This window comes from Gymnogyps californianus, chromosome 7 (assembly GCF_018139145.2).
Source record: "Gymnogyps californianus isolate 813 chromosome 7, ASM1813914v2, whole genome shotgun sequence".
NCBI lineage: Eukaryota > Metazoa > Chordata > Aves > Accipitriformes > Cathartidae > Gymnogyps > Gymnogyps californianus.
The window spans coordinates 22703011-22729052 of record NC_059477.1 but is presented as its reverse complement, the minus strand read 5'-3'; the positions used below and the strand labels follow the sequence as shown (position 1 = coordinate 22729052).

At 36.9% G+C, this 26042-nt stretch overlaps 1 protein-coding gene across 1 annotated transcript in view; it reads right to left on the bottom strand.

Annotated features, from left to right (window-relative positions):
* Positions 1 to 26042, bottom strand: part of STK39 (serine/threonine kinase 39) — a 106736-nt gene that overhangs the window by 9803 nt on the left and 70891 nt on the right. Inside the window, exons 14-15 of the mRNA XM_050899811.1 lie at positions 12654 to 12706; positions 10672 to 10740 (exon numbers count right to left, since the gene is read on the bottom strand). Coding sequence (XP_050755768.1) covers positions 10672 to 10740; positions 12654 to 12706 — 122 coding nt within the window. The remainder of the gene's footprint in view (positions 1 to 10671; positions 10741 to 12653; positions 12707 to 26042) is intronic.

Here is a 26042-nt window from a genome sequence, read left to right as displayed (position 1 = left end):
ACAGTTCACATACTTCACAAACTGGCCAAGTTTTAATTTGGCTTAAATACAAAAAATGAACCTAAAGTTTCTAAATGCAGATGAACCCAACCATGTCTGCAAACACTAGGGAGGAAAACAACCATCCCACTCTCACCACCACTCCCTCCCCCACACTCCCAACAATTCTTCCATTGCAAGTCAGTGAACAAAGTCAATTTAATACAGTAATGCTCTCCCCCAAGTGAAAAGGAGTTTCACATTAGGAGTTTCTAGAGAGGTAGGAATCGTTCTCTCCAATGATACTTAAATTATTTGGAAAAGTGGAGAGGGTTGTAAAATATATGTCTCTGGATTCTACTTTACACCTTATCTCTAAGTTAAGTATACTACAGTTCCTATTGACAAAGCCATTTTTCTTTGAAGTACTCTGAACTCATGCCTTGGATGTTGTACTTCTGAAATTCATAGCAGATTAGTTTGCCTGCAAGTAGCACTAATTGACAATTTCAAATCCTGTTGGGAATTCACTGTTGCTACAAGGCCTGGATATACTAAACTCAACTTTATTTTGCAGGGTGTTTTCTCAAGATGTTATGGCCATGCTCCTATAAAAGTCAGAAGAAGAAACATGAACAAGATAACTGCAGGAAAAAATTAAGTGGTGATGGAAAAACCTTTGCCAGCAGTAACCTCAAGTAAATAGAGTATACTTCAAACCATACCTTGGAGCAAAAGCCCTCTTCAAATGTTAGCAGCAGTTAGCACAATAGGCTTTTTGTTGTTTACAACAATAAATGAGGTGCCGTTCTGCTTTCTTCAGTAGGCTTCTGAAGGACATATAATCAACCTAGGTACCACAAATCATCCCAGGTTCTTTTGCAGGTTTTGCTCAGTGACAAATGGTTATGCCACTGTTGAAGTAAGCGTCTGCACTTGCGGAACATGCAATAGGATAAAAGCTCAAACCCAGCATATAAACAACACAGGCTGCTAATTGCAGATGTAATAAATAAAAAACCCCCACATAACTACAGTCCTCTAGCATGCACATTTATGTAGAATATACTACAAATCAGTCTTTGCTATATGACAATTTTGGCCAACCCCATCAGTTATAATTTTTAAATAAGTGATCAATATAAGCTGAGGTAACAGAACAAAAAAGGCCATCTTCAAGATCATAAATAAATGTAAGGGAATAACCATACTTTGGGCAGTCTCAAATAGCTGTTTTGCTTGTGTAATGTGACAGGACTCTGCCTGGTTATTTAAAATTCTTAACACAGCACGAAACCTAACCCTAATGACTTCTGAATAGGAAAAACTTCTGGAAAAGTTAAAATTAATGAGACAGTAAATAAAGCTATATGAAGTACAGTAGAACTATTTCCAGTACAATGCCGACCCAGCCAACTGAGCCAGAGCCATCTGGCATAAACAGACACAAGCAGGATCTAAAGCTTGAGATTATATTTCTGGGGTGGTCTCAAAAGAATAATGATTCATCTGCTTTTCCATTTTGAAAAGAATGGATGGAGAACCTCTGACAGTATGCTTAGGTTCAACAGTTTGCAAAGCTATTGCATATTGTAATCCTGAGATTTAGATATGAGGAAAGGGAAAACATTATTCAAGCACAAAATTACTGTCACAAAAAACCTGAAAAATTATAAGCTCTGAGAAAATGAAAAATATTTTTAATACATGAAAAGTGAAATAATCTTTATGTAGTTCAAAACTCAGTCTATAAGAAATAGCCACCTTCAACTGCTCCCTACTTCATCAACAGTATTGCTGTTAGAGAGGCCAAACTCAAAGCTCCACAGATTTATTGGCTTTCCTGCTGATTGTTTCAAATATTACCTCTTCCCCAACTGCAGGCAGTTATTTTGCCATTTTCATCTGATACATGGAGTTCTACATAATTAACTGCCTTGGGAGTCTGCTGATTTGAGGATTAATGCTGTATTCTCCTGTATGGGTCTTAGGAAGCAGGATGCCTGAGTGACAGGGAGTACTTTTCAATGGAATTATCACTCCTGAAAATTCAGCTGCTGGTAGGGCTTTCCTCCAAGGGGCTGAATTTATTATGCACACTCTTGAGGTGGTTTCACATATTACAAGAGGTTCACTGCAATATATACACTCATTTATATTTCATACTACACAGTGTTTTTCATGCATTTGCAAGTTCATAACAAAATCAAAACGAAGTTTTAAAACATAGCTAGCACCGGACTATAGTATATTATGCAAACAATCATAGCAATCAACCTTTAGAGCTTTTGGTAACAATTCCTCCAGATCTCTGACTTTCTTCTTATTATCTAATAGCTCATGAACTGCCTGCATGAAAGATTAAAAGGCTTTTCAAAGAGAGGTCAAAAAGGTCTTTTAAGTGCAGCACGATTCCACTTGTTCACCCATTCAGGATGCTAGTCATAAAATCCCTTCTGTTTATGTTACTTGAGAACAGTAGCAAGGGAAATATTAAAGCATTTTGAGATCTGTGACAGCTAACTAACAAGTGTTTATTGCTAGAGGACTGCAAGGAGATAGACATGATTCTTGTAAGAAAGAAACAGAAGAAAATGGAAAGATCAACAGCAAGCCTGGCTTCTCTTCTGAGGAAGCTATTGGACACTGATAAGGCAGAAACATTAAAAACATTTAGAAATGTATTATTTATGAAGAGGCTGTCATTAGGAATTTATCAAAGGGAGATTAAGGCTCACAAATTTGTCTGAATTCTCAAATCAGTAGATATAGACAGTGGAAACTATCTCCATTTCAACATTTGATACTTTAATATCCAACAGCTTGATTTGCAGCCTCACAATCAGAAAACACAGCTTAAAGAGGACAGCTACAGGACAAGAGAAGGCAAAAGCAGTTCTCCCTTGAAAGGAACACTGGGGGACCAAAAACGGTCTCCTACAGCATCCTTATGAACAGGACTACAATTTCACAGTGCAATTGCCACAGCTTAAAGTAATTATTAAAACCACTTGAGCCCTGTGGTTCGTATGGGTTCTGAGCCCCAATATTGTAAACATGGTAAACCCAGGAATGTATGCTGTTTCATGGTGTGTATAAAGTACCAGGCATGAGGAAGAACTGTACCAAATAAAACCATCCTCACCTCCCGAAGAGTGGCCCAACATACAGCAACAGTAAAAAAAGGAGGCAAGCAGTACTTCAAATTATGCACAGAATACTCACAGGAACAGGTTGTGCTACCCCTATTGAGTACCTGGGCTGATTTAACTTGGGTATTAATTCATTTATTCTATACAGACAACCAAGGTTTAGGCTAGTTCACGTCTTTTTAGACATTTTTAAGGACATTAACTAGTAGTTTGGCATCAGGATATCTTGTTACAAAAAAGCAGGGGGGCAGGGAAGTGGGACAAAGCTTTAACAACTAACCAGTTATGCTGTGTTATTCAAGAGTGGAACAGGCAAAGGCATGGAAGAGACATCAGGGACATATATTCCTGATTGACCTCTACAGACAAATAAAGACTTTAAATATTTATCCTTGTTTACACTGAAAAAATAAAGTGTTTATGGAATAATAGTAAACCTCAAATGTCTTCACATTAAGATCCACTAACATGGGGTATTAATACCCAGGGGTCACAGACAAAAATTGGAAAACCAAGGACTAATAAAGTAATATACAAACTTCATTTTTCTTTAGGTAGTTGATGGAAAAATTCCCACCCAACATAAGCAGTGTATTTTATGAAACAGGAGCACTGTATCAAAATGGAAAATAAGTTAGTGCCAGGAATCTACCTATTTCAATTCCAGTAAAACACTATTAAACTCCCAAATTCTCAATTATTTAGTATGGATATCTGATCCCAAGGTAATGTTTCACATTCTACAATCTGTGAGGGAAAAAAAAAAAAAAAAAGAAAAAAGACTGGAATTGTGATAACTGTTTTTATTAATTAAATTAAAATATTAATATAACTGGCAAATTGTACCTTTTCCCAGAAACTCATGAAAAAATAGAAGGTTGATATTTCAGATTGATTCCCCCCCCCCAGAGTGAGTGAAGAACACTTAGGCAAACCACCGCACATTTAAAACAAAGTGTTATAAAAAGGTAAGAGGAATATATTTGGATACTTAAATACTTACCTATTTCAGACCTTGATTCTGCATGTATCTAATGGGGTAGATTATCCCAGAAGATGAGGGAGGAGTATATACAGATTTCACAATTTCCCTTTCAAGAAAAGCATTTTGATGATCCTGAGCATTCTAAACCTCAGTCTAGTCTCAAATGAACATTTAAAATAAAAATTTAGACCTGCTGCCCAACATTGCTAGTAGGGATATTTAACAAGCCTGAGATATTACAGGAAATTGTGCTCATAAATTCTCTATACAAAAGAATGAGTCAGAGTACAAGGTTGAAAAAAATCATTTGCCAGTGGCTGAATATAGAAAGCAAGTGCTAGCTTTCAAAGGTTTTGACAACAGTTTGATAGTCATCAAGATACTGAAGACAGCTCTAACAAATACCTTCATCATTGCTGGATTAGAGTTGAAATGTAGGTCTATGCAGAAATAAGGCAGGTCACATTCTGCTATGCATATTATTACTGGGTAATCTCCTCTCCCCATCAGATCTTCACAACTCCTCCTGTCCAGAGTTCTGCTATGAATTATAGATATTGTTCTGACAAAACTATTAAGAAGATGAAATAGCAGCCAGGCTACTTCAATACCTTATATCTGAAACTTGAAACAAGGAAAAATATATTTAGAAAAGACTCCCTGATGTGCAGGAGTTAGGTTCTGAAACAGACTACCTCTAGTTTGAAGAGCCTCAATAAATCCTTATTTTGACATACTAACCACTTCCAGAGAAGTGAATGCCAAGGAAACAAATAACAGCAACTAAATTACTATTGAAAAGAGGAACATTACTTACATTGCTGTCTTCGCAATTTCTGATTCAAATTCACAGGTGTCTTTTTTTTTTTTTTTTTTTTTTTTTTTTTTTTTTTTTTTTAACTAGAAAGACCAGACCTCAAAACTACAATTCAGACCTATGATGGCAGGGAACACATTCCAGGCCTAAGAGTTTATCACCTACTGTATCAGGCAAAACCCAAACTAATCCCACTAACAAACATGTATTTATTCCTCATTTACACAGTTAAGTAGGAACTGTTGGACTGCATGCTGAAAAAAGGAACTTTCTTTGAAGGTAACTGCCAATTCCACCTTTTTTTGTTTTTTTCTTAAAGTAACTAAAGATTATTAGTTACTTGATCATGGTTATAAGATAAGCACAATTACTACGATACATGAATATACATATATGTATAGAGAATGATTTGCACACTTGGAGAATTTCCTACATCACGTATTTATAGTTCTGCCACAACCACCATTACAGCAGCAGTGATTATTCACCTAACACAATATTGGTTTTTTCACCTTGAACCTTTAAGTTTCCACCACACTGAAAATTCAGCAAGGTGGGAACTTGCATGAAACCTGCCAGTTTCACACAATATACTTTCTCAAGTGCACCTTTTACATACAACACATATAGCTAAAATAACTTTGAAGGCGCAATTAGATGCAAAGCTTGATTACCTGCCGGCGTACCTCAAGCTTCCAGAACTCCCGGCTGTCTAGTCATTATGAGTCACCCTTCAATGCATTAGCTCTAAATGAGCCAGGTATGTTGAAATATTTAAGTTCTCAGTTAAACCCTGGGGATTTTAGAGATATTCTCCTATCTGTAATGCATTTGCATATCTTGCTAAAGAGATATGGAGTTATGTGCACACGTTGAAGGCACAAGAGTTTCTACAAAATGCCCTAAAATACAGTCAGGTTTTCATTAAATCTATAAGCTTCCTTTCTGGATAATACATTAAAAAGTAAACACAAAGTATTTAGTCTATCGTTTGAAATTAATTGTTAGGGTCTATAAAGGCATTTTCTCATTAGAAAGTTTATGGGTACATTGAGCTTTGGAACATATAAAAACGTGATACACTACTAAAAATTCAGTTATTTCACTCAGTTCAAACCACAAGACTAGACAGACACAAGAAAAAACAGAACTTCTAACAAATTCCCTCAAAGACTACAAAAATCAGTGCATCTCAAAACATTACTGATATTAAATGACAAACCTATGCTGCCTTGAAATGGTAGTGCTATCCAAGTCACCTACCCATAGCAACATTACTGCTCTTTGAGGACAGATTAATGCAGTATGTTTTCTACTCGTGCAGCGCTATCTCATTTTCTGATTACAGTAAGATGATAAGCCAGAATTAGTTGAACAAAAGGCATCACTTCATTGACTTTCAAAGATGATCAACAAGACAGCAAAGTAAACCAGGTATAAGCAAATGCAGAGCAAAACCAAAGAAAGCAAAAAGATGTTCGCTGTGTAACTCTGTGGCTTTTCTATGAATTGGATTATCAGTGCCACTATCAGTTAAGATATTGTTACAGACAGTATACTAACAATCTGGGCTTCTGCTTTTTCATCTTTCCATTTTAGTACGGAAGTACCTTCAGCATCAGCAGACATGATACTATAAGACAGTCAGCTGTTTCAATATCAAATGCTTTAATACTGTGATTAATTTGGAACCATACATATTACTTACTGTAAATAATGTCATTCTGGAATTGGATTTAGTCAGATACATGTTCTCCGCACCCATGGCCAAATAACCCATCCACAGCCATGATTTTTTTTTATTCCAGATGCCAATTTAAGTCCTGTCTACTTACCACAGCAACTGCACCAAATAAAAAGGCTATTCCGCATCCATCGTCCCCCCCCGCCAAATATCCAACAACCCCAAACCCCTTAGTCAAACTATTATGGCATCTATTGTATTCACACTTCCAAGAAAATATTCAAGATGTTGATGAAAAAGCTTGCTATTTTCAAAATACGATCTCATTTCAAAATATGATCTATTGGGTTTTCATCTGGTTCTTCTAAACACATGAGGTATTTCAGCAGGAAGCTTTTGTTTTGACTGACTAAAAGCTGTTCCTCTGGTTACTAAGTGGATACCTGGGTCTGGCTCCAACACTAAAGACAGATACCCATTTACCAGTGGTTAATGTCTCATGTATTTAAAAGTGAAGGTACATCCTCCATGATGCTTAAGGTATTCACAGATACTTTTTGACAAAAATACCTAAAATAAAGGTAGATTAATATAGCGAAGGGCAACTGCATATTTCTTGATGGCATGGATATCAAGGCTTTTATTTTAAGTAGTATTCAGGAAGGGAAGTATTTTTTTATATATACACTGCAATTTAATAACTGTAAATACACCTTTAGTTTCTGAAATTTAAGCAAGGCCTCTAGAAGATTAACTATAGCCTAAGGCTTCGCTGAAATTATATGCACATTTTATACACCAGTGAAGCAGGACTGCAACTATGTGATTTTCAAAAGAACTGACTGTTGATATGATTTGAGTTTCCTTTATGGTATCAAAAATATAATAAAGCATTACTAGATGTTTACTAGCTAATATACATATATTGCATATACACACAGAGACATACTTCATCTCAAAATGTATTTTGAAAATATTCCAGATCTTTCATATGATTTAACATAGCTATTTCAGTACTGCATAAAAATACCTCATCAGCTAGATACCAATGCCTACATATAAGTTCCAAGACTCATTCCCCTCTGCAAACATGAACTCTAGTCTGCTTTCAAACAAAATTCTCTGCACTGATTCCCTTGATCTAGAGACCTCCTGTGAAACAATGCTACTGTCAATAAGAACAGAAACCAGTCAATCGTAGCCAGAACTGAACATGCAAGATGGGATTTTTGCTTCTCTGCAGAACAGGTAGCTGAACTCATCGCTTATCAGAATGGAAATCTTCCTGGGAAGCCTATGTTAAGTGAAGCAAATCCAGCAAGACTCAAAAGGTGAAGTGTGTTGATGCTTAGCAGAAAATACTATAGAACTTACACGTCAGCTGGTCCCCACTAACAGCTTCAGCTCACATATGCCATGGCCATACTTTCCACAACAGCTTTTGCTGACTCCTATTCAAGTGTCCTTTCAGAAAATCAGCTGTTACACCAATAAATTGTTGAGTTCAACATAAGCACAGGTATTTTCACCTTTCTTTTTTCTCCCAGCCTCTACACATTCCAACATCCATTAGAAGAAACTACAGGAACAACTTTTATAAGACTATCTCAGAACTTTGTTTTCATTCATGTTACAGAAGCTGAATTTCTGCATGCTTCAGCTGAAAAGTGAAAGGTAATTTATCAGCTGCTTTCAATCTGGAAGCTAATGGAATCAGTTCTTCTGGTGAAGAAGGTTAACCAAGCTCTTCTATACTATTCCCCTCTTCCTATATAGGAAGATTTTAAACCTTTTAATTTCAAGCGAACAAGGTAGCAAAATCATTTTACACAGAAAATTAGTTTTGTAAGCAGACTTACATTTTCAGCACCATCTGCTCTCTTATATGACCTATTGCTTTAAACTAAGGGACTGAAATATTTCTTAGGACTGCACTGCTACAGTGAAATTCTGAAATTTGCAATAATCTGCTTGCATGCAAGTTGTTTTACTCCATGCCCATACAACATTTAGCCAATCTTCCCAAAGCAAATCACAAACATATTCTAACTTAAGTCCAACTTTAATTTTTTTTTAATTAAAGTAAAATCGCATTTAGCAGAACTTCTCTTTCAGTAAAACATGAAATCTAAAGTCATTTTCTAGGAAGATAACAATGTCCAAACATATCTGAAAACCTGAACAACTTCAAGGGTGAAGCAGACACAAGTGAAAATTATAGTACAAAGTCATGCAAGAATTTGTGCCTGTGGAACTTGAGGTAAGTTACAACATCACAGAAAAACGAACATATGAACTGATTATAATTAACAAAATTAAATTTAAGTTGAATGCTTTCATTATATACAAGAAATTTGATTTCCTTACTTTTTTAATACCACAATAAAAAGATAAACAGGAAAGAACAGAAAGGACCATCATCATAGTGCTAAAAATCAAAGTCTGATGCAATTCAAAGCAGGAACTAAGCAAGGAAATAAACTTTTATTATTAACTAGACAGCGTCTCTAACCAAGCCTGCTAGGGAAAACCTTACTTATTTAAATATTCGTGCTTCTTCCAGGACCAAAGTCCCATCACTCCCCCTGAAAGATAACAACAAATCGCATTCATGGTGCCATTTCCAGAGAAGTACTGGCACTTTGCATTGGAAGAGAACTTTGCCGTGAAGGGAAAAGGGAAGAGCGAAGAAAGGAAAAGGGGTCTCACTGGGTCCCAGCAGGACTTGCACTGCGGCATCGCCAGCCGTGACTCTGACTTCTGTGCAACACAGAGTGCCAGCTGACTGCCCAGGCAGGTGGGATAGCCAACAGATAACAATTCTTCTCTTAGCCAGAAAAAAAAATCATTTATTTATTATTTCTAAATGAAGTGAGGTATCTTGTGGCAATGACAATTCTAACAAAAACAGCAGCAGCAGCATGGTAATGACATTTTTCATAAGCGATGTTTAAAAGGCACCAAACTAAGGCCAAGCTACCCCTCTCCCCTGAACCCTTATAGTAACAGTGCAGTAGAAGTGACTTTAAGAGTGCCTGCTAGCCTGTACCATCTGCGAACCTCCCCTAAATACTTTTTCTTCAGAGATTAAAATAAAAGCATAGGTAGGGCTCTTGTTTCTTAGATCAGCTAGAATCAACCTGTATTCTGAACACGCAAAAGCAAAAAGTATTGGCTTCTCTCTGAAATACTTTAGCTACCCTACAAACACACTGAGAATGTATTTAGATAACCTTCCACGCAAGTCACATCAATTCACAGACTTGTAAAACACTCTCCATATCATTGAGGAGTTTGGTAATGATATCTGAACCAATTGATATGAACTTCTTTAACTGCAACACAAAGATTGACTTGCTAGTATTCCTCGATTCAGTTCTCGCACATTTAGCATCTACTAGGCCCACTCTGATTTTGGTAACTATATATCTACTGGTCTTGAGCAACCAGAAGAAGAGAAGGAACTACAGGGAAATAAGCACTTCCAAATTAATCATCTTTGCCAGGCACAGAATTTCATTTAAAAAAAAAAAAAAAATTACTGCAGCACAGAATAGAAAAATAGAGAAGTATCTTTCCTCTCAGCAGCCAGAAAACATTTCTGATTATCTTTTTTTTACCATAGAAATAGTATCTTTAGGTGCAATTTCCACAGATTCTGAACTCTGGCTTGCTTCTACTTCCATGAACCCAAGCAGAATACTCACTAACTTTAGAGCTGCCAAAGCACACTGCAAAATCCTACTGAAAAATCATTTTATTGTTAAACAAAAAAATTAAGTTAGCACAAAAATGATCAATCATTGAATTGTAAATAATCCTTCAGGAGATCTACATTATATCATCCCTCTCAAACCAGTAAAGAGTTCTGACTTCCAAAAGCAATCCTTGGACTGGTATCAAAAATTGGCTTGTTGACTGAACGATGTATACATGAAAGCAAAATTAGGACAAAAAGGATTTTATGAAAACCAGCATTAGAGAAAACATTTTTCACATCCATTTAACACAAACTTGTCACAAGAGTGTAATTGCAAACAAAAATGTAATTTACCTATAACTACATCATGGCCATCAACCAGGCCTGCAGAGAACAGCTCCTGAGAAACGCCATCTGCTGTGTCTGTCCAAAAGGTGAAATGAATAAATATGAGAGCCCACAAAAACAACAAAAAGTATCAGTCATCCAATGCAATTTAACAAAAATATATTTTAGTTCCAACACACCCATGGAGGCAGGCTTGAATTCAAAATTATCTTTAATTAGGAGGAAAAAAGATAATTATCTTATCAGCCTCTGCACAGCAAAACGCATGAGGTGATGATTTGATTCATTGCAAACCCCCTACAGACCTTTCCTGGCCACTAGCATTTCTCCTCTATTATCTAACTACATACTCCTACACAGTTTACAAGTTCAGTATCTTCACAACCAAGAAAATAAACTATGTTCTGGTGTGGTTTTCACTGTTTTCTTTATCCCCTCCATTGTTCTGCATATCTGGACAGAGACGTGCTATATAGGCTTTCTTGTTTGTTACCAGTGGGGCAAAGGAGTTACACAAACAGTCATTATTTTCAACTTTAGGCTTAAAATAGCTTTTAAGTACTGTCACCCAGCAAATTCAGAGCTTTGGATCGATTTTCCGTCAATTGCTGTATCTGAGTGGGTTAATTCCTAAGTTCCTGTGACTAGTACTTGCTCCTTGATAAAGACTTTAGAAGGCTTAGAGGTAAGCAGGAGGAAACAGCAGGAACAAGCCTAAATTCCAGCTAAGTCTCAACTGTAATATGGCCTCAAAACCAAATATCTGCATGGAGCACATGCTTTGAGGCAGTTACACAAAGTTGCATCATTTCCTCAAGAAACACACACGGGTGAAAAACAATATAGCTGAGCTAGCTGCAATTTCTGGAGAGCTTTGAAGATGAGAATCATAGCCGCCTTCCGGCTGCCTCAGTGACTGACTACTAGGAACAGTCCCGGTATGTCGTATCCTCTATTTTCTGACCAAGCAGGAATTCTGAAATGGCTTATGTAACTGTTTAGAGAGTATTTAAGTAATTCTTTTAACAAGTGCCTAAACCAGGATGCTCTGTGCCCAATTAAGTAAGAGATCTCTTTCGTTATTACCCATTGCCAAAATCAATGAGAAATGCAGGCAGACAACGGAGAGTATATCCATGCACAGAACTACTGCACATGAAAGATACTATGATTTACAGGAAGAGAGACACCTCTTCCAATCTGGATTCATTTTTAGGCGGAAGCTCTTTGAAGGCTATTCTAAATCTAGTGAATATTGACTTCTGAGAAATATGAAATGTGTTCATAGTTCAACGGGTTGCTATTTAATAAGGATGATACTCTCCTACTCAACATATCAGCCTCCTGTGCATTTTATCCCAATAATACTTGGTTTTCTTCAAACAAAAGTAACTTTATGAGTTCTTACAACTCTTAGCACTGGAAAGCCAATACTGTTCTACAAGCATGCAGTAGAGTTTACAGTTTCAATGCCAAAATTTCTTTCTGGTGATGATACCAAAGCTAGAGATGCAACTCAACTTTCAGTTGAAGACAGCATTTGAAAAATGGTGTGCACTTCATACTTGCTAACACAACTTCTTTTATTACAAAGGGGAAAGAAACTCAAATATTACCACCATCACCACATACACTTTTATGGCTACTATATTCCATTTCCTACAATGTTTTCCAAATGTGAAAATGGAAATTCCAAAGCTGTAAATATTGCTATGCAAGATCTTATATACCGCATAGATCGTTTCGATAAGACATGAAATTGATAAAGTATACTGTGGATCAAGTCTTCTAATATATACTATATATTATGCAACCTTGACACTAGAATTTACATACATCTGCTATTCTTGTTCAAGTAAAGTTCAATATAAAGCTCTGCACAGTAGGAAACATTCCAGAGAGGTAGTTTGTATTAACCATAAGCAGTAATCAATTTCTGAAATACCTTTTTGAGCAATAAGAGAATAATTAAATTGAAGGAGCCTTACCTCTGCCTGGAGTAAACTCAAACCGTATGTCATTAAGTTCTTTCCTGGAGTTCCTGAAAAACATTCAGTGTACACATTAAAATGTAATGAAAAACAGAACAACTATTCAGTTCCTACACCCAAAGAATACCTATGGCATTGACAACCGCATTTTTGTAGTGTGAATTTCCTCAACTTGAACAACACTGCTCTCCCAAAGCACCCAGACTGGAGAGACTGCTGCATTTTCATGGCAGTACTTTGGGGAAAACTAACAGAAAGATATGCTTAAGCTGAAAAATGCCATTGGTAACCTAAAGGATAAAATAAGGTCCTCTGATAAACATTTTCATCCTCAAAAGACACTCTGCCATGCTGACTCTACTAGTTCAACACAGTCTGAATCGTACATATTACCCCTACTCCTCCGAGAGTAACAAAGTGTTCACTTGTTAAAGCTCCCTATCTGAGATCACATGTATACAGAGATGCTAGTTTAAGAGACAAAGTATCTAGCAAACCTTAAATGCTGAAAAGCAGTGTTTGATGCACAGTGTTTATAAAGCTGTTTTGAAATGAGTAACTTCTTTCACTGACCACCATTGTCTCAGCAGTGAGGTTCTACCTACATACAAAACAAGCAGCAGAGTGTGAAAGCCAAAGGTTTTCTGCCTTCCCATTTGCCACAAACAGTGCTTTAACCAGTTCAGTGTATGACACAGTCATAAGGTGACTAATACCTACGTTAAAGAATTCCTTTACAGTCTCATACTGTGCTCCAAACCTCCATTCCTTGCACGTTTCCAGTTTTAGTTAATAATTTCTACCATCAATAAAACATTAGCCTCTTTGCAAAATAGATGTCCATCTCATTTTTGGAAATGGCGAGCTGACTGAGCATAGGGATGAACTTAATTGCTGTAGCACACACTTTTTCCAATGAATAGCTCAATCCGCTTGAAAAGCTAACAGCAACAGAATGTGTTTTGCAGTCCATTATTCTTCTCCTCGGCAAGGAAACTGTATGCAAGCTCATATTTCAGCAGGCCATGAAGTCTTGCTGTGGGAAAACTAAATCCAATAGGCAGGCATACTCAGCTGTGACTTACAGCTATTATCACTCGCTAAACACTTATAAAAGTATTACAGAGTCAAAAAACCAGCAACATGCAGGAACACAAAAACCAAAATGACTGGCAACAGACAAAAGCAAGACAGCAAACCCTGAAAAATAAGTATGCCACATGCAGTGCTTAAAATGAAAAGTACTCATTTACTGAATATACTGAATGCTTCAAAGCTGAAGGAGTTTCAGGTTCCCAAAATTCTACTCTAAATAAAGACCTATGGGAGTTTAAGATCACTAATACAAATCTGCAGATAATGCAGCTAGCCAGGTACAAATTTACGAGGTTCATTTACTACTGTTGTAGAAATCTGCTGCCATTATATGGAATATTGCATTGTCTATTTTTATTCAACAGTGAATTAGTATGAACCTCAGTTCTTTCTTTCCCCTCCCCCCCCTTCCTAGAAAAACCTGGGTGGCTGTTTAAAAATAAATAAATAAATAAATCAATCAATCAATCAACATATGACCCATCTCTGAGTTCCCTTTTGACAATCCACTTTTATATCTAATAAGCTTATTAAAACTGCCGCTTTCCAAAAAAGGGAAGTTGCGCATAAATGTAGCATTCTTCTTAAATAAGATATGTTTTGACTGAATGTGGGATGCAGCTCAGACTTAGATACTCATTTCCTGCATGCACTTTTGAAGAAGCAAATCAAGGGAATAAAAACTTTCTCTCACACCTTTGCAGAGGTAAACCAGAAAGTTTTGCTTATTAGTAGCTATACTGAATTGCTCCAGCCTGCATATCTTATTCCACAGAGTCAAACACTAAAACCAGCTGAGAAGTAATTCTGTAGATTTTGCACTCTTACAGTTACCTATCTAGAAACTAATACATTAGGCTTTCAGATTATATCTTTCTACAGACCTCCCATAAGTAGAACATCCACCATATAAAAAGGCACTAAGTAATTATGAACTCTCCTGAAAACTATCAGCTTTCTAACAGACTGATACAGCTACGTGAAAGACCAGCTGCTCCTGACACAGACTCTTTCCTTGAGCAGGATGCAAATAGGGTGTATTTTACTTTGTGTCCAAATTGCAGTGTGTCCCAAATAGAAAGTTAATGAGTCAAATCTGTTTATTTAAGTGAAGGTGAAAATTCAAGGAAGGTTGATAGGTATTCAGCCATCCAACTTTGCTATCTGGAATTGTTACACTCTGAACTATTTTGAACTTAGGACACTGCTGCTTTCTCTTTAATGGTAGGCTACTATTCAGGAAAGCAAAACAAAGGGAGTCTGGCAAGATTAATTTGCTAGAAGCCTGTAAGTGCTTTTGCTTATGGTTCCATTACCTTCCAAACATTTATTGATTTCCATAAATTATTTATTCCATTATATATTCCACCAAACAGAAGATGCACTCGAGTTCTCCCCTAAAAGCTGCTCATGCTCTTCTCCAGTCTTCAGACACTTGTCTGGTTCTAGTTAGTGTCACTGTTACTGCAAATTAGTTTGCTAGTTCCCTTGATACACTATGGTGACAACTGTTTGGATTTGTTGATTTATTTGTAGGCAAAGTTTCCAAGCAGCGTTTCATTTGTTCCATTGGAGTTCTCTTTTTACTTACATCCATTACACTCTTGTCATGCAGCAGCACACACAGACTTTATTTCTGCTAAATAGAAATAGGATTTGAAGAAAGACACTTACTTTGTGATTAATAATTTTATCATCTTAATCATTTCTTAATGGTCCCTAGTTTCTCTAATGCATTTGTGAAAAAGTTATTTCTATTTTAAAATGCAAACTCAGACCTTTTTACCATCTCTTATAATACATCTTATATGCCACTTGCTCTGTGCCATTACAGACTAATATATGTCGATTATCATGGATTAAAACAGCCCATCTCTTAAAAAGTAGTAAATTTTGAAGACTTTTGTGCACTTTAGCACATTGCAGTTTACTAATTTCCTGCAGGTTGCTTTTCATTATGCAGTCACCTCCAATAGGAAGAATTCCACAGAACTGCTTTGAAAAAGGGTGACAGCAAAGCACGCCATGCTAAGACATTTTGGCAGCCATCTTTCTTGCAAAGTAATTTCAGAATTTAAAACTTTACACTTTATGAAAGCATATTTTGCAAATCTTCATTATTATTTTGTTTTCATCAGGACCACTTGATGTGCACACTAAGATTGCTAGATCTGATTTTCTAGGGAATAATGCTTCCTCAAAGAACCAGAAAAAGCACATAGGCCGACTTCATCACTTAGCCCCCTGCCTATAAACTTAGACCATCCTGTCATTAGGATATGAAACAAAGATGCTCTGTTTTGAAGGAAATGATTTGCAGAACAATGCTGATATTTACAAAAATCAGTATTAGAGAATAAACAAATTATGCAGCTGTTCAGATTGACATGGTTCTACTGAAAAAAGTCCTAAGACATCAAAGTGGTTTCAGGCATTTGCATTTAAAGACAAAGCCTTTCAAATAATTACCTAATGATAGCATAATTCCTGCTGTAGTCAATTAGCTATGTTCCACACACTTGACAAAAGATCTACATTGTTGAATTAAAATAGGAAATCATGTTTGTGTAATGATGCAACTGTAAATTGGAGACATTAAATGTCATTATTTCTTTTGTCCTTAAACGCAGAATGTCTATCATGTAAGGGAGATTCAAGAAAATTAGATGTCTTGGAATTAAACTTAAGGTCTAAATCATGCTGGGATAGCTTGATTATGTATCAAGCAGCAGATTTTCATTCTTTTTTACTATTACTCCCCCCCCCCCCCCGCCAAATTTATCCACCACTTCTTATGCAGTTATCTGAAACAGCAGCTTCTATTTCCCACAAGCCTCAGCATCTTCCATATAGCCCCTAGGGAGAGTCTGTATTCCCGGATGAGATGCATCTTACCATAGCTAAGTAACTGCATATTCTTCCTTCCCAAAATAAGAAAAAAAATTCTCAAATAAGGTAAGCCAAAAGAAGGGTGTGTGCATGTGTGTAAGAACACACAGGTTTTGTCTCTGCATCGCTTCCTGAATTTTCAGACTTCAGCTACTCAATCATCACACATGGTTTACAAAGACATATACAGAGCTGAGTGTCCAAGAATACAGGTGATAACAGGATTGTAATCAACGAAGCTGACTTGTGAAACAGTACAGAGTACATATATATTACATGGAAACTGCATCATTAATGGCTTTTGATTAGTTACAGCAGAAGCAAGATTCCCTGATTTTTTTCATTCTCTTCTTTCAGATGGAGTTAGAAATCATAAATCACAGGCACTTCCCCATCACTACCTGTTCCATCACTATGTCATGTAGACAGTCAGCACTGTCCAGACTACACTACAGCCACTGCAGACATTCATGCTTTTAATCAATGGTCACTTACTTCTGCTGGCATTTCACAAATACATCCCCTTTCATGAAACTTTATGTATCTTCTTAATCAAATGCTACTTTTTAATTCAACTGTTTAATCATCCTTTCTCATCCCTCCAATGGAAAACCAATCCAAAATCTTAGTTCTCATCATCCCCATTCTTGTCCACTTGCATATGTAAAAGTACATTGCTCTACACCAACATTATCCATCTTGGATGCTAACCATTCTTTTCATTAGTATATCATTTTTCTGTATTATGGTTATCCAGTCCTAACAAGGCATAGGAACATTTTCTACTATTTCTGTAGACTGACAAGTGGAAGCAGGAAAAGAGAGCTCTCCTGGAGCAAAGAGTATTCACTTTCATTAGACCATTTCCTCACCACTGAACCTATTTTAACAGACTCCAACACACAGATGCTGCAGCTCTGGCCTGGGGCACATTCTACCTTCTCTTTCACTTATTTTTCCATATTTCTGCATGATTAAAATTAAACACATTTTTAATATATATTTTTGAAAAAGGAAATATATATCTATATCCATCTCTCCCTATGTCTCTTCTATCTATATAGATAGATATAGATAGAAGAAGGAAGATGTATCTATACATACGTATCTTCCTTCTTTCATCCTCTTTTTCCTGAGCTCCAGTTAAACATGGAGGACATTACCAGTCAAGGAGAAGTAAGTGAAAACATTTAAAAAAAAAAAAAAAAAAAAAAACCACCACAAAAAAATCCCAAAAACCAAACGATGAAAAAACCAAAAGCTATGCTTTATGGTATGGTCAACAAAGTAAAAGCTCTGCCCAGGCAAGGGTCCTTGGTTTGCCCATGTGGGGAGGTAGTTAAGAGGCCAGAATGCCTGCACCATTTGTTTCCTGGTAAAAGGGACACTCCCTGCACTTTCAGGGCCTGACCAGCATTGATTTAATTGGACCAGGTCCAATTAACCAAATCATAGGCAAGAAAGCATTCTCAGAAGAACTTCAGAAGAGCACTTATTTCTTCCATCCACTTTTCAGATCATGACTAGTTATAACGCAGCAACAGAACTGATCTATATGTTAAAAAAACCTGCATCAAGTGTGCGCTCCCTAAAATTGAAAAGTTTGGCCATGGCTAGTTTTGTCAAACCCTAACAAGTCTGGCTAGTGCAAGAGACAATAGCAGAATACGTATGCTTCTCTGGAACCAGAAATAAATTAGTCTTCAACAACAACTGTAGAAACTTTACTATGAATGGCACCCTTCACCAACCAGCCCTTCCCCTCCCCATACTCCTACAAGCCCTACTCCTACCAGAACAGAACTTCCCCCACCATCAGGGATTAGTGACACTGGCCAAGTCTAAATCAGTGTGCTTTAACAAAAAACACACACTGAAAATAAACATCACACTTATCACACTTGTACAAAATTTAGGTCTCACAGATGCACCTCCCCTCCAAAATGTGAACTGCATTGAAACTACGACGGAAGCAAACTACGTTAGAATGGAAAAAACAAGACAGCATAGCTTAAGAAGCAAGGGCAAGCAGTATGGTATTTGCACTGCCTCACCGCAGTTGCTGGTGTAATTAAAACCACAGAAGCATTTAAATGACTTGCTCATTTAGACTGCAGAGAAAGCAGAAGTTCACATCAAAATGGAGTGGACTCATCAGAGGGATAGGTAGGTTGTACATCCTAGAGCTGTACTCATCCAATTTTCATTCTACGTCTCTGGGGCAAGATCTTTGTCTGCACAATGCAAGAAATGTAACTGAACGAAAAACACAGAAGATTAGGGTTTATAGGGTTTTTTTAAAGAAATTTTGCTTACTTTTTTTCCTTGCTCTTCAAATGCTGGAAGGACAAATGTTATTTGGCCACACCAAATGTTATTCAAATTCAAAAGGTCATCTTCCTTCTCACAATAACTTGTCACCCATTTCTCACTTTCACATGCTTAAGGCATAACGCAGAAGTTAAACATGGTTCCCTTTGTAACCTAGCTTTTACAGAAAGCAGAAGTTACTTTGTGGCAAGCTATAGAGCTTGATTCAAGGAAAATCCTGATTAAGTGATGCAGCACCCCTTTTTAAGTATTGGCTATTAAATACTTGTACTGAAGATATGTAGTACCTGTTTCTAATCTCAGTTTTGCTTAATTAAAACTTTGTTTCAACTGTATTTACAGAACACAGTTAATATACACAAAACAGTGAAATGCAAACTAGCACTTCACTTTCAGTATTGCAAAGAGGATGCGGGAGTAGAATCTTTGAAAGTAAATGTATCCATTGGTCCCAAATTCGAGGTGGCCTGTCATCTAAATCTTCTGTCCCTTTACTTTCCTTGCCTTGCAATTTTCTTATGCTTGAGCTGTGGGAGTTTATCCATTCAGCTAGGGCAGAGAAAGCAAGAACCCTCTCCTACCTCTGCAAAAATCACAGCTCACTTCTTCCCCGTTCCCCCCACTTTTTTTTCTTCTGAAGTCATGGTACCCTGCATGCAGCAGAACCAAAGCAGTAATAAGAGGAAGTCTCTTTATTAATTTTGTGAATCAGAACTTCAAAGCTCCTGTGCGATCACATAAATACAACAGAAGAGAGCATTTACTGTAAAGAAGCATTAGCCTCCTGAGGATTCACCACATGTTTAATGTAAATCCCTTTCTCTCTAACACTGCCATGCTCAGTTGTCATTTACTAATCAATATCCAGGCTCCTCCATTACACATTACCATACCATCAAGAGCAGATCATGTCTGTTCAGCATTGTGGAGAGAGATGGCTCTTCTCAACTTATTTTTAATGACTTCAGGTCAATTCTAGATTAAATGGAAGGGCATTTCTGTTAACTTTTGGCAGGAGCAAAACAGATGTTCGAAGTCTGCCCTGTTTCCAGATTGCCACCAAGCAGAATGGGACTAAAATCTCTCTGTATTAGTAAAATGTAGTCCTGACCTATACATTTCTTTGAAGTCCATTAAAACTTTACCATTTACTTCAGTGGTACTGAAAAAACTCCATGGGTTTACAACTTATCCCCCTCCATATACATTACTGGAAGAAGGAAATATGTTCAGCATATGATGCTTCAAGATCAAGTTATAGGACTCAAAATTTAAATATACAAAACACTACCACTACCATTTAATCTTCACAAGTTCTTAGGCAAAGAGCAGATCCCTGAAATGATGCAACACACTTGTTAATCACTACACTTCAAGAGGTAGCAGCAATACTAATGGCAAAACACAGCCAAATGATGCTTTCAAGACTGAAAAACAGCCAATGTCAAAATGAAACACTGTCATTTGGCTGTTAAGCTGTTGGAATGAGACAGCAGTTATCTGTTAAAGATTTACCATCTGTATGCCATCTACCATACAAAAAAGGTAAGTGTACATTAGAAAAAGCAGCCACGAAGTGAATTGTTATGGTCACAATTAGACCAGTTAAGAACACTGTCCACAGCTCCAGGGTAGCCGACAGCTCCTCCAGCAGGAAAGGACTTTGACAGTTCTATCCATAGCTGACCAGTCCCAAGTTGCTTAAGACTTAAAAGAAATTAGAGTGCTTTCAATCTAGTAAAAATGAATGGGATATGACAGTAAAACTACGAAAAGGCACAAGTTGTGCAACAGAAGAAACACAAGAAAACTAGCCAATACACGCAAGTACCACCAGGCAAGTTGGCAAAACCATGTTTATAATTTTAGAAGTGACATACGAACATTAAGTCCTTTCTCTCCATCCACTGGTTTACAGCCCCAAGTCTTCATTCCTTGACATAAGTGTTAGAACTAGAGACATTTTAGATATATCTATACCTAAACATGCTTTTAAATAGGGTCTTCTCTCTTTCTGCAGCTGCTGATGCCAGAAGCTAAATCAAAAGAATGTTATAAGCCCTTCAATTTTTTTCCTTGCTATATTCATTCCCAGCTAAGTCAAAGAGCAAACTCTGGAACAAACAATATTTTTTTTACCTCAATCCTCAGTGACCCATTTCTCTGCATCAGCAGTGAAAAGCAGTATTCACTCGCATCATCTTTTTTGAGGCTTACACTTCCTACCTGGTCTCATATATCAGCAGGTGGAAACAACTTAAGCAAAGAGCTATCAGTTTTGTTGCTGCAGAGAGGGCAATATTAATCATAAGTTTTTTCCCTAAAATTATTCCTGAATTAGCACAAAAGTTTTTTAAAAAGCATTGGTAAAGATTTAACTTTTGAAAAGCATCAGTATTTTTAACAAGTACTTGAAACACAATGAAGGGCAGCACGCAGTTATACTCAGGAGTTATTAATGTGATTAGAATCTCAATGCTTGGTCAAAATCAGTAGTGATGTAAAACTGACTTGTTCCTAGAAAGAACCAGAGTTAAGTACAGATGACATCAATAATGTTAAAAAAACAATCACCCTGAAGTATTCAGTGGGAGCATTTCAATAACAGAGGACAACTGCCATGCACATAATATGATCACTTTGTTAAACATTACAGCACACTGTGGTTATAGTTGCCTTTCTTGGATTTGCCAATAGTTTAACTTACCCTCTCCGAGTATATCTCTGAAAGATCTCTGTATTTCTTGATACCAAACATTATTGATCAGTGCATAGTTTAAGGAAGTCAAACCTGTATTAGCTGAATTAGCTGTACTAGCTGTATTAGACTGAAGCAATACACCATCTGCCTGACTGATAAGAGAAACCAGAGCACCTAACAGATTAAACAGGCAAAGGCTTACTTTGTATGCTTCTGCACACCTGGTGCACAAGAAGAGAGATTGTAACCTGTTAGTCCAGCGACAAATTCTCCAAGTACAGCGTTCTAAAATGGCCATAACGCTTGAAGCAAAATTTCAGTTCTTTAAATCAGAAAGTGTGAAAGGCAGATCATTGCCAGGAGGCTAGGGGTACTTCAGAACAGAGCTCTAGAGAAGTGATTTCATTTATGAAATCAAGACAAAAGACTTGCAGCAAGTTCTACAGGAATATGTATTTTTTTAATAGAGATGTGTAAGTCCCCAGTGCACAAAATATGCTTTGAGGGAAGGCTCAGAGAAACCTTTTGCCTTATCCAAACCAAAGAATGTTGTAAGTATGTTGAATCAAAAACTCCCTGGATGTGTGCATCCTTTCAATGCCATTGGCTCAGAGTTTTTCACTCCTGATGATCTATCAGTACATTACCGTCGCAACCAAAGGAGACTTGTAGGTAAACCAGAAAGACATCTGAGCCACCATAAAATGATGGCACTCTGCATATCATCTGTCTAAAATTCATGGATCCCAACTAGCTTATCAAGAAGAGTGAGAAGCATGGCAAAAAGTCTAAGCTTTGTTTTAAAATCTTCAAAGGTTTCATCTAGTTTTCCTGCCATGGGCCAAACTTTTGAGAAAGTGGCTTTACAATAAATAGGCTTCACCAGCAGAGCTTGCTTATATGTTAAGTTCTTGTCCCACCTGTGTCCCAGTGCAACTCTTGTGGCCATTCACTGGCCCCACTACAGCAGCAATGACAATTGCTTTGTGGAGCAAAACAGGATCAATGAAATTAGTTCAGTTAAAATTTTGCCTTCCCCTCAAAACCACCAGAAGTCACAAACCAACCAACCAAAACCTGACTGCTTTATAGTCACCCAATACAGTCCCAGAAACAGCCCTACCAGTACAAAGCAGAAAGATAGAGAACCACTACACTAAGCGGGAACAAGCAGCCAAAACAGACAAAATTATTTAAAATGGTTTCAACCCCACCAAATGTACTATGTCACCACATTCACAGGCAACTCTAAAGCAGATGGATGAAGATGAAAGTGTGGCCTCTCAAGGTAAATGTGATGTCTTTAAAGCTATTAGAAAAATATCTAATTAGAATTAAATTTTGAATTATCAAAATGTAAGCCATATTACAGTTGACCATTAACATACATGCCATTAATAATACAAATAAAATTACTTTTAACACTGAGGTCAATTCAAGCTTTAAACTATTTCCTTTATGTTAAAGGAGGTTGGGGGTGGTGTTTGGATTTCTTTGTTGTTTTTTGTTCCCCCTCTTTTTTTCTTTCTTTTGTAAATAATACAAGAAAAATTCAGAATGGAATAAAAAGCTCTAGTGCTTTCAAAATTTCAGCATCAGCAACATCCCCAAATGCAATTGCGTGCATAATTTACAACCACAGCTGTGCAGGTTAAATGCCTAATTCCTTGCTATCTAAATATTTAGACATGCAAATCTTCTTGATAAGCTAAATTTAACAAGCAGAAACAATATATTGATTCCTTGGCTCAATAATTATGAATTTTACATACAAAAGTTGTTTTCATAAACAAATATACCAGTTCTCTATTAAATAAGTGATGGTATAGCAATTGCATACAGGATTATTTAGGTCATAATTAAAATAAATTTTTAAATGTTTAATTTATTTTCAATAAAAATACAGCAAGGCATAAAAACATCCTTAAGTAGTGAATAAGAAGTGCATAATTTACCATTTTTAAAGAGCAAGCTTTGAAGGAAATAATAGAGGTACAAACAGAAAGCAGGATTAGAATCAATAGCTTAATCAGGGGTTCCTGCTTACTGATTTCAGTCATGATTTAATCATGATTAAACAGGTTATTTAAATGAAGTCTCCTTGCTGTGAAAATAAAATTCAGTTCAGTAACCATGTCCCCACACCTCCCTGATTCCCAGGGCAAAGCCTTAGCGGTGATGGCAAAATAAAATATAGGACAGTGCTCACAACTGTAATCACAGGTACATTTTTTTCCAAGAATTCTACAAATGGTTTTGTTTATCATGTTTGTTACTGGATCAATTCCCAGCCTATAGAGAAGTTCTGCTATTTTCCACTTGTAAATCTACCACACAGCTGGGAGTTTGTTTGTGGATTTTGTCATTAAATACACTGGAGAGCAGAAGCCATTCTAAATAGTAAAAATGATGAGAAATACCTGCCCTTGGTAAAGTATACACATCAGCCCCACTTCTTACAAAAGAGACTGGAACGATAAAAGTTTAAGATACCAAAAAAAGTAGGAGGGAAAAAAAAAAAAGAAAGAAAGAGAACTGAGAACTCTGTGTTATGGTACTGAGCCAATTATCAAACGCATTCTGCCTCTAGCCAGAACAGATTTTGGGGTTTGTTTGTTTTCCTCCTAAAAATCTAAGCCTCAAACTTAAATATTAACAACATAAGAGTAGGTCTACTAGGTACCTCCAGCCAAGTACGTTTTTTCTGTAACTTTACATGTAATGAATTTTGTAAGAAAGAAGTCAAAAAAACAGGCCTACGTGAAAGCAGGAAGATTAGCACTTGAGCTTCAGCTCAGACTAGTGAGTGATATCTCATCGTCTGTGTTCTGGCATGCAGAGGAAATCACATTTCACTTAAGTCCTAACAACTCTCCTGCTGTAGCACAGCATAGGCAGCTGCCTGCTACTAGCTACTCCTTGGACTTGCCATTCTGAATTGTATCTGTCTGTCCAGCTCTGCAGAAGATATATTCCTCAGAAAGGATCAAATGACACACAGTTTCAAAGGGTAATAATCCAGCTATATTAGCTCAAGAAACGTTTTTGTAAGAAATACAGACATGCACAAACATTTATCTGTAAATAACACGATCAGAGAGTCATTACATACAATTCTGCCTTAGCATTTTCTCTACACACTATTTTAAGTAAGATACGCAATAATAACACAGATGTATCCCATTTGCCAGTGCATCAAGTAAAAATTTTCCATTCGCCCCTTTTGTTCTTCCACCGGCTTAATTCTTCTAGTGCGCAGGAACTGTATTAAATTAGGTCCTGGGACATTCCAAATTACCATCAGTAAGTTATCTTCCTGTCATAGAAGCTAATTTAACCATCTTAGATTGCTTCAGATAATTTGCAATTCTTAACTATTAACCATTAACAAGTCTCCTAATTTAACATGAAATGTCTCTGTTATTAATCTAAATAGTCAAACCCGCTGACAGTGACCTTCCTAGATCTGTAACTGTAACAACTTGGCGGTTAGACTGGAAATTTGAAATCAAGGGTAATAATTCCTCCCCATCCCCTTTCCTTTCCCTGGTGGTATGAACAGTCCTGTCAGAGGACTAAATCACAGAAATTGCCTTAAACCTCTCTTTGCAGAGTTCCTGCCAGGGTCCGCTGCCAAGACACACGGTGTGCACATCCTCACAGGAGAAAATTTGGATTACAGATTTCTTACCTCCCCACTTTCAAATTCCTCTTCCTCTGCGAGGCTGAGGATACAGAAGCATAAGCATTTCAATGTAACGATTGCTCAGACAGTCTGGGTCATAGTTACACGCTATGGCAACAGATCAAGCAACAACTGAGAACCAGTATTTTCAGTTCACTGCAAAATTCAAGCACGGTCTCTTAATTAAACTTGAGCTTTAAAATCCTAATGGTCTGTATTAAGTATTTAATACTAGAGTCTTTCACAAGCTTTGCATGGAATTACCTAAAACACACTGCTGCTAATTTAATTTCTGGGGCAACATACTCCAAGACACAACAGTGCAAAAGATAGAAAATAAATTGGAAATTGCCGTCTCCAACTGAAGAAGCAACTCTGACAGCAGAGAATATTTTTACAAGTTAGTCCCACTGAGAAAACTACTAAACCAAAAAGGTATTAAATACAAGTTAAGGACAGAAAAATCAGATACTCAACTTGGAAACCATCCAGACTAAGAGTTAAATACCAGCACTTGTGTAAAGAGTGCCATGGGATTCTTTAAAGATTATTTCAGAATATGAATTGTGCTTCTCATCCACAACAAGACATTTGCATTAAGCAGAGGCTGGTGTTAATTTGGCATTCCCTGCTCAACTACTGAATGAGTCCAACCTTGCTCTGCTTGGGAAAAATAGCAGAACCT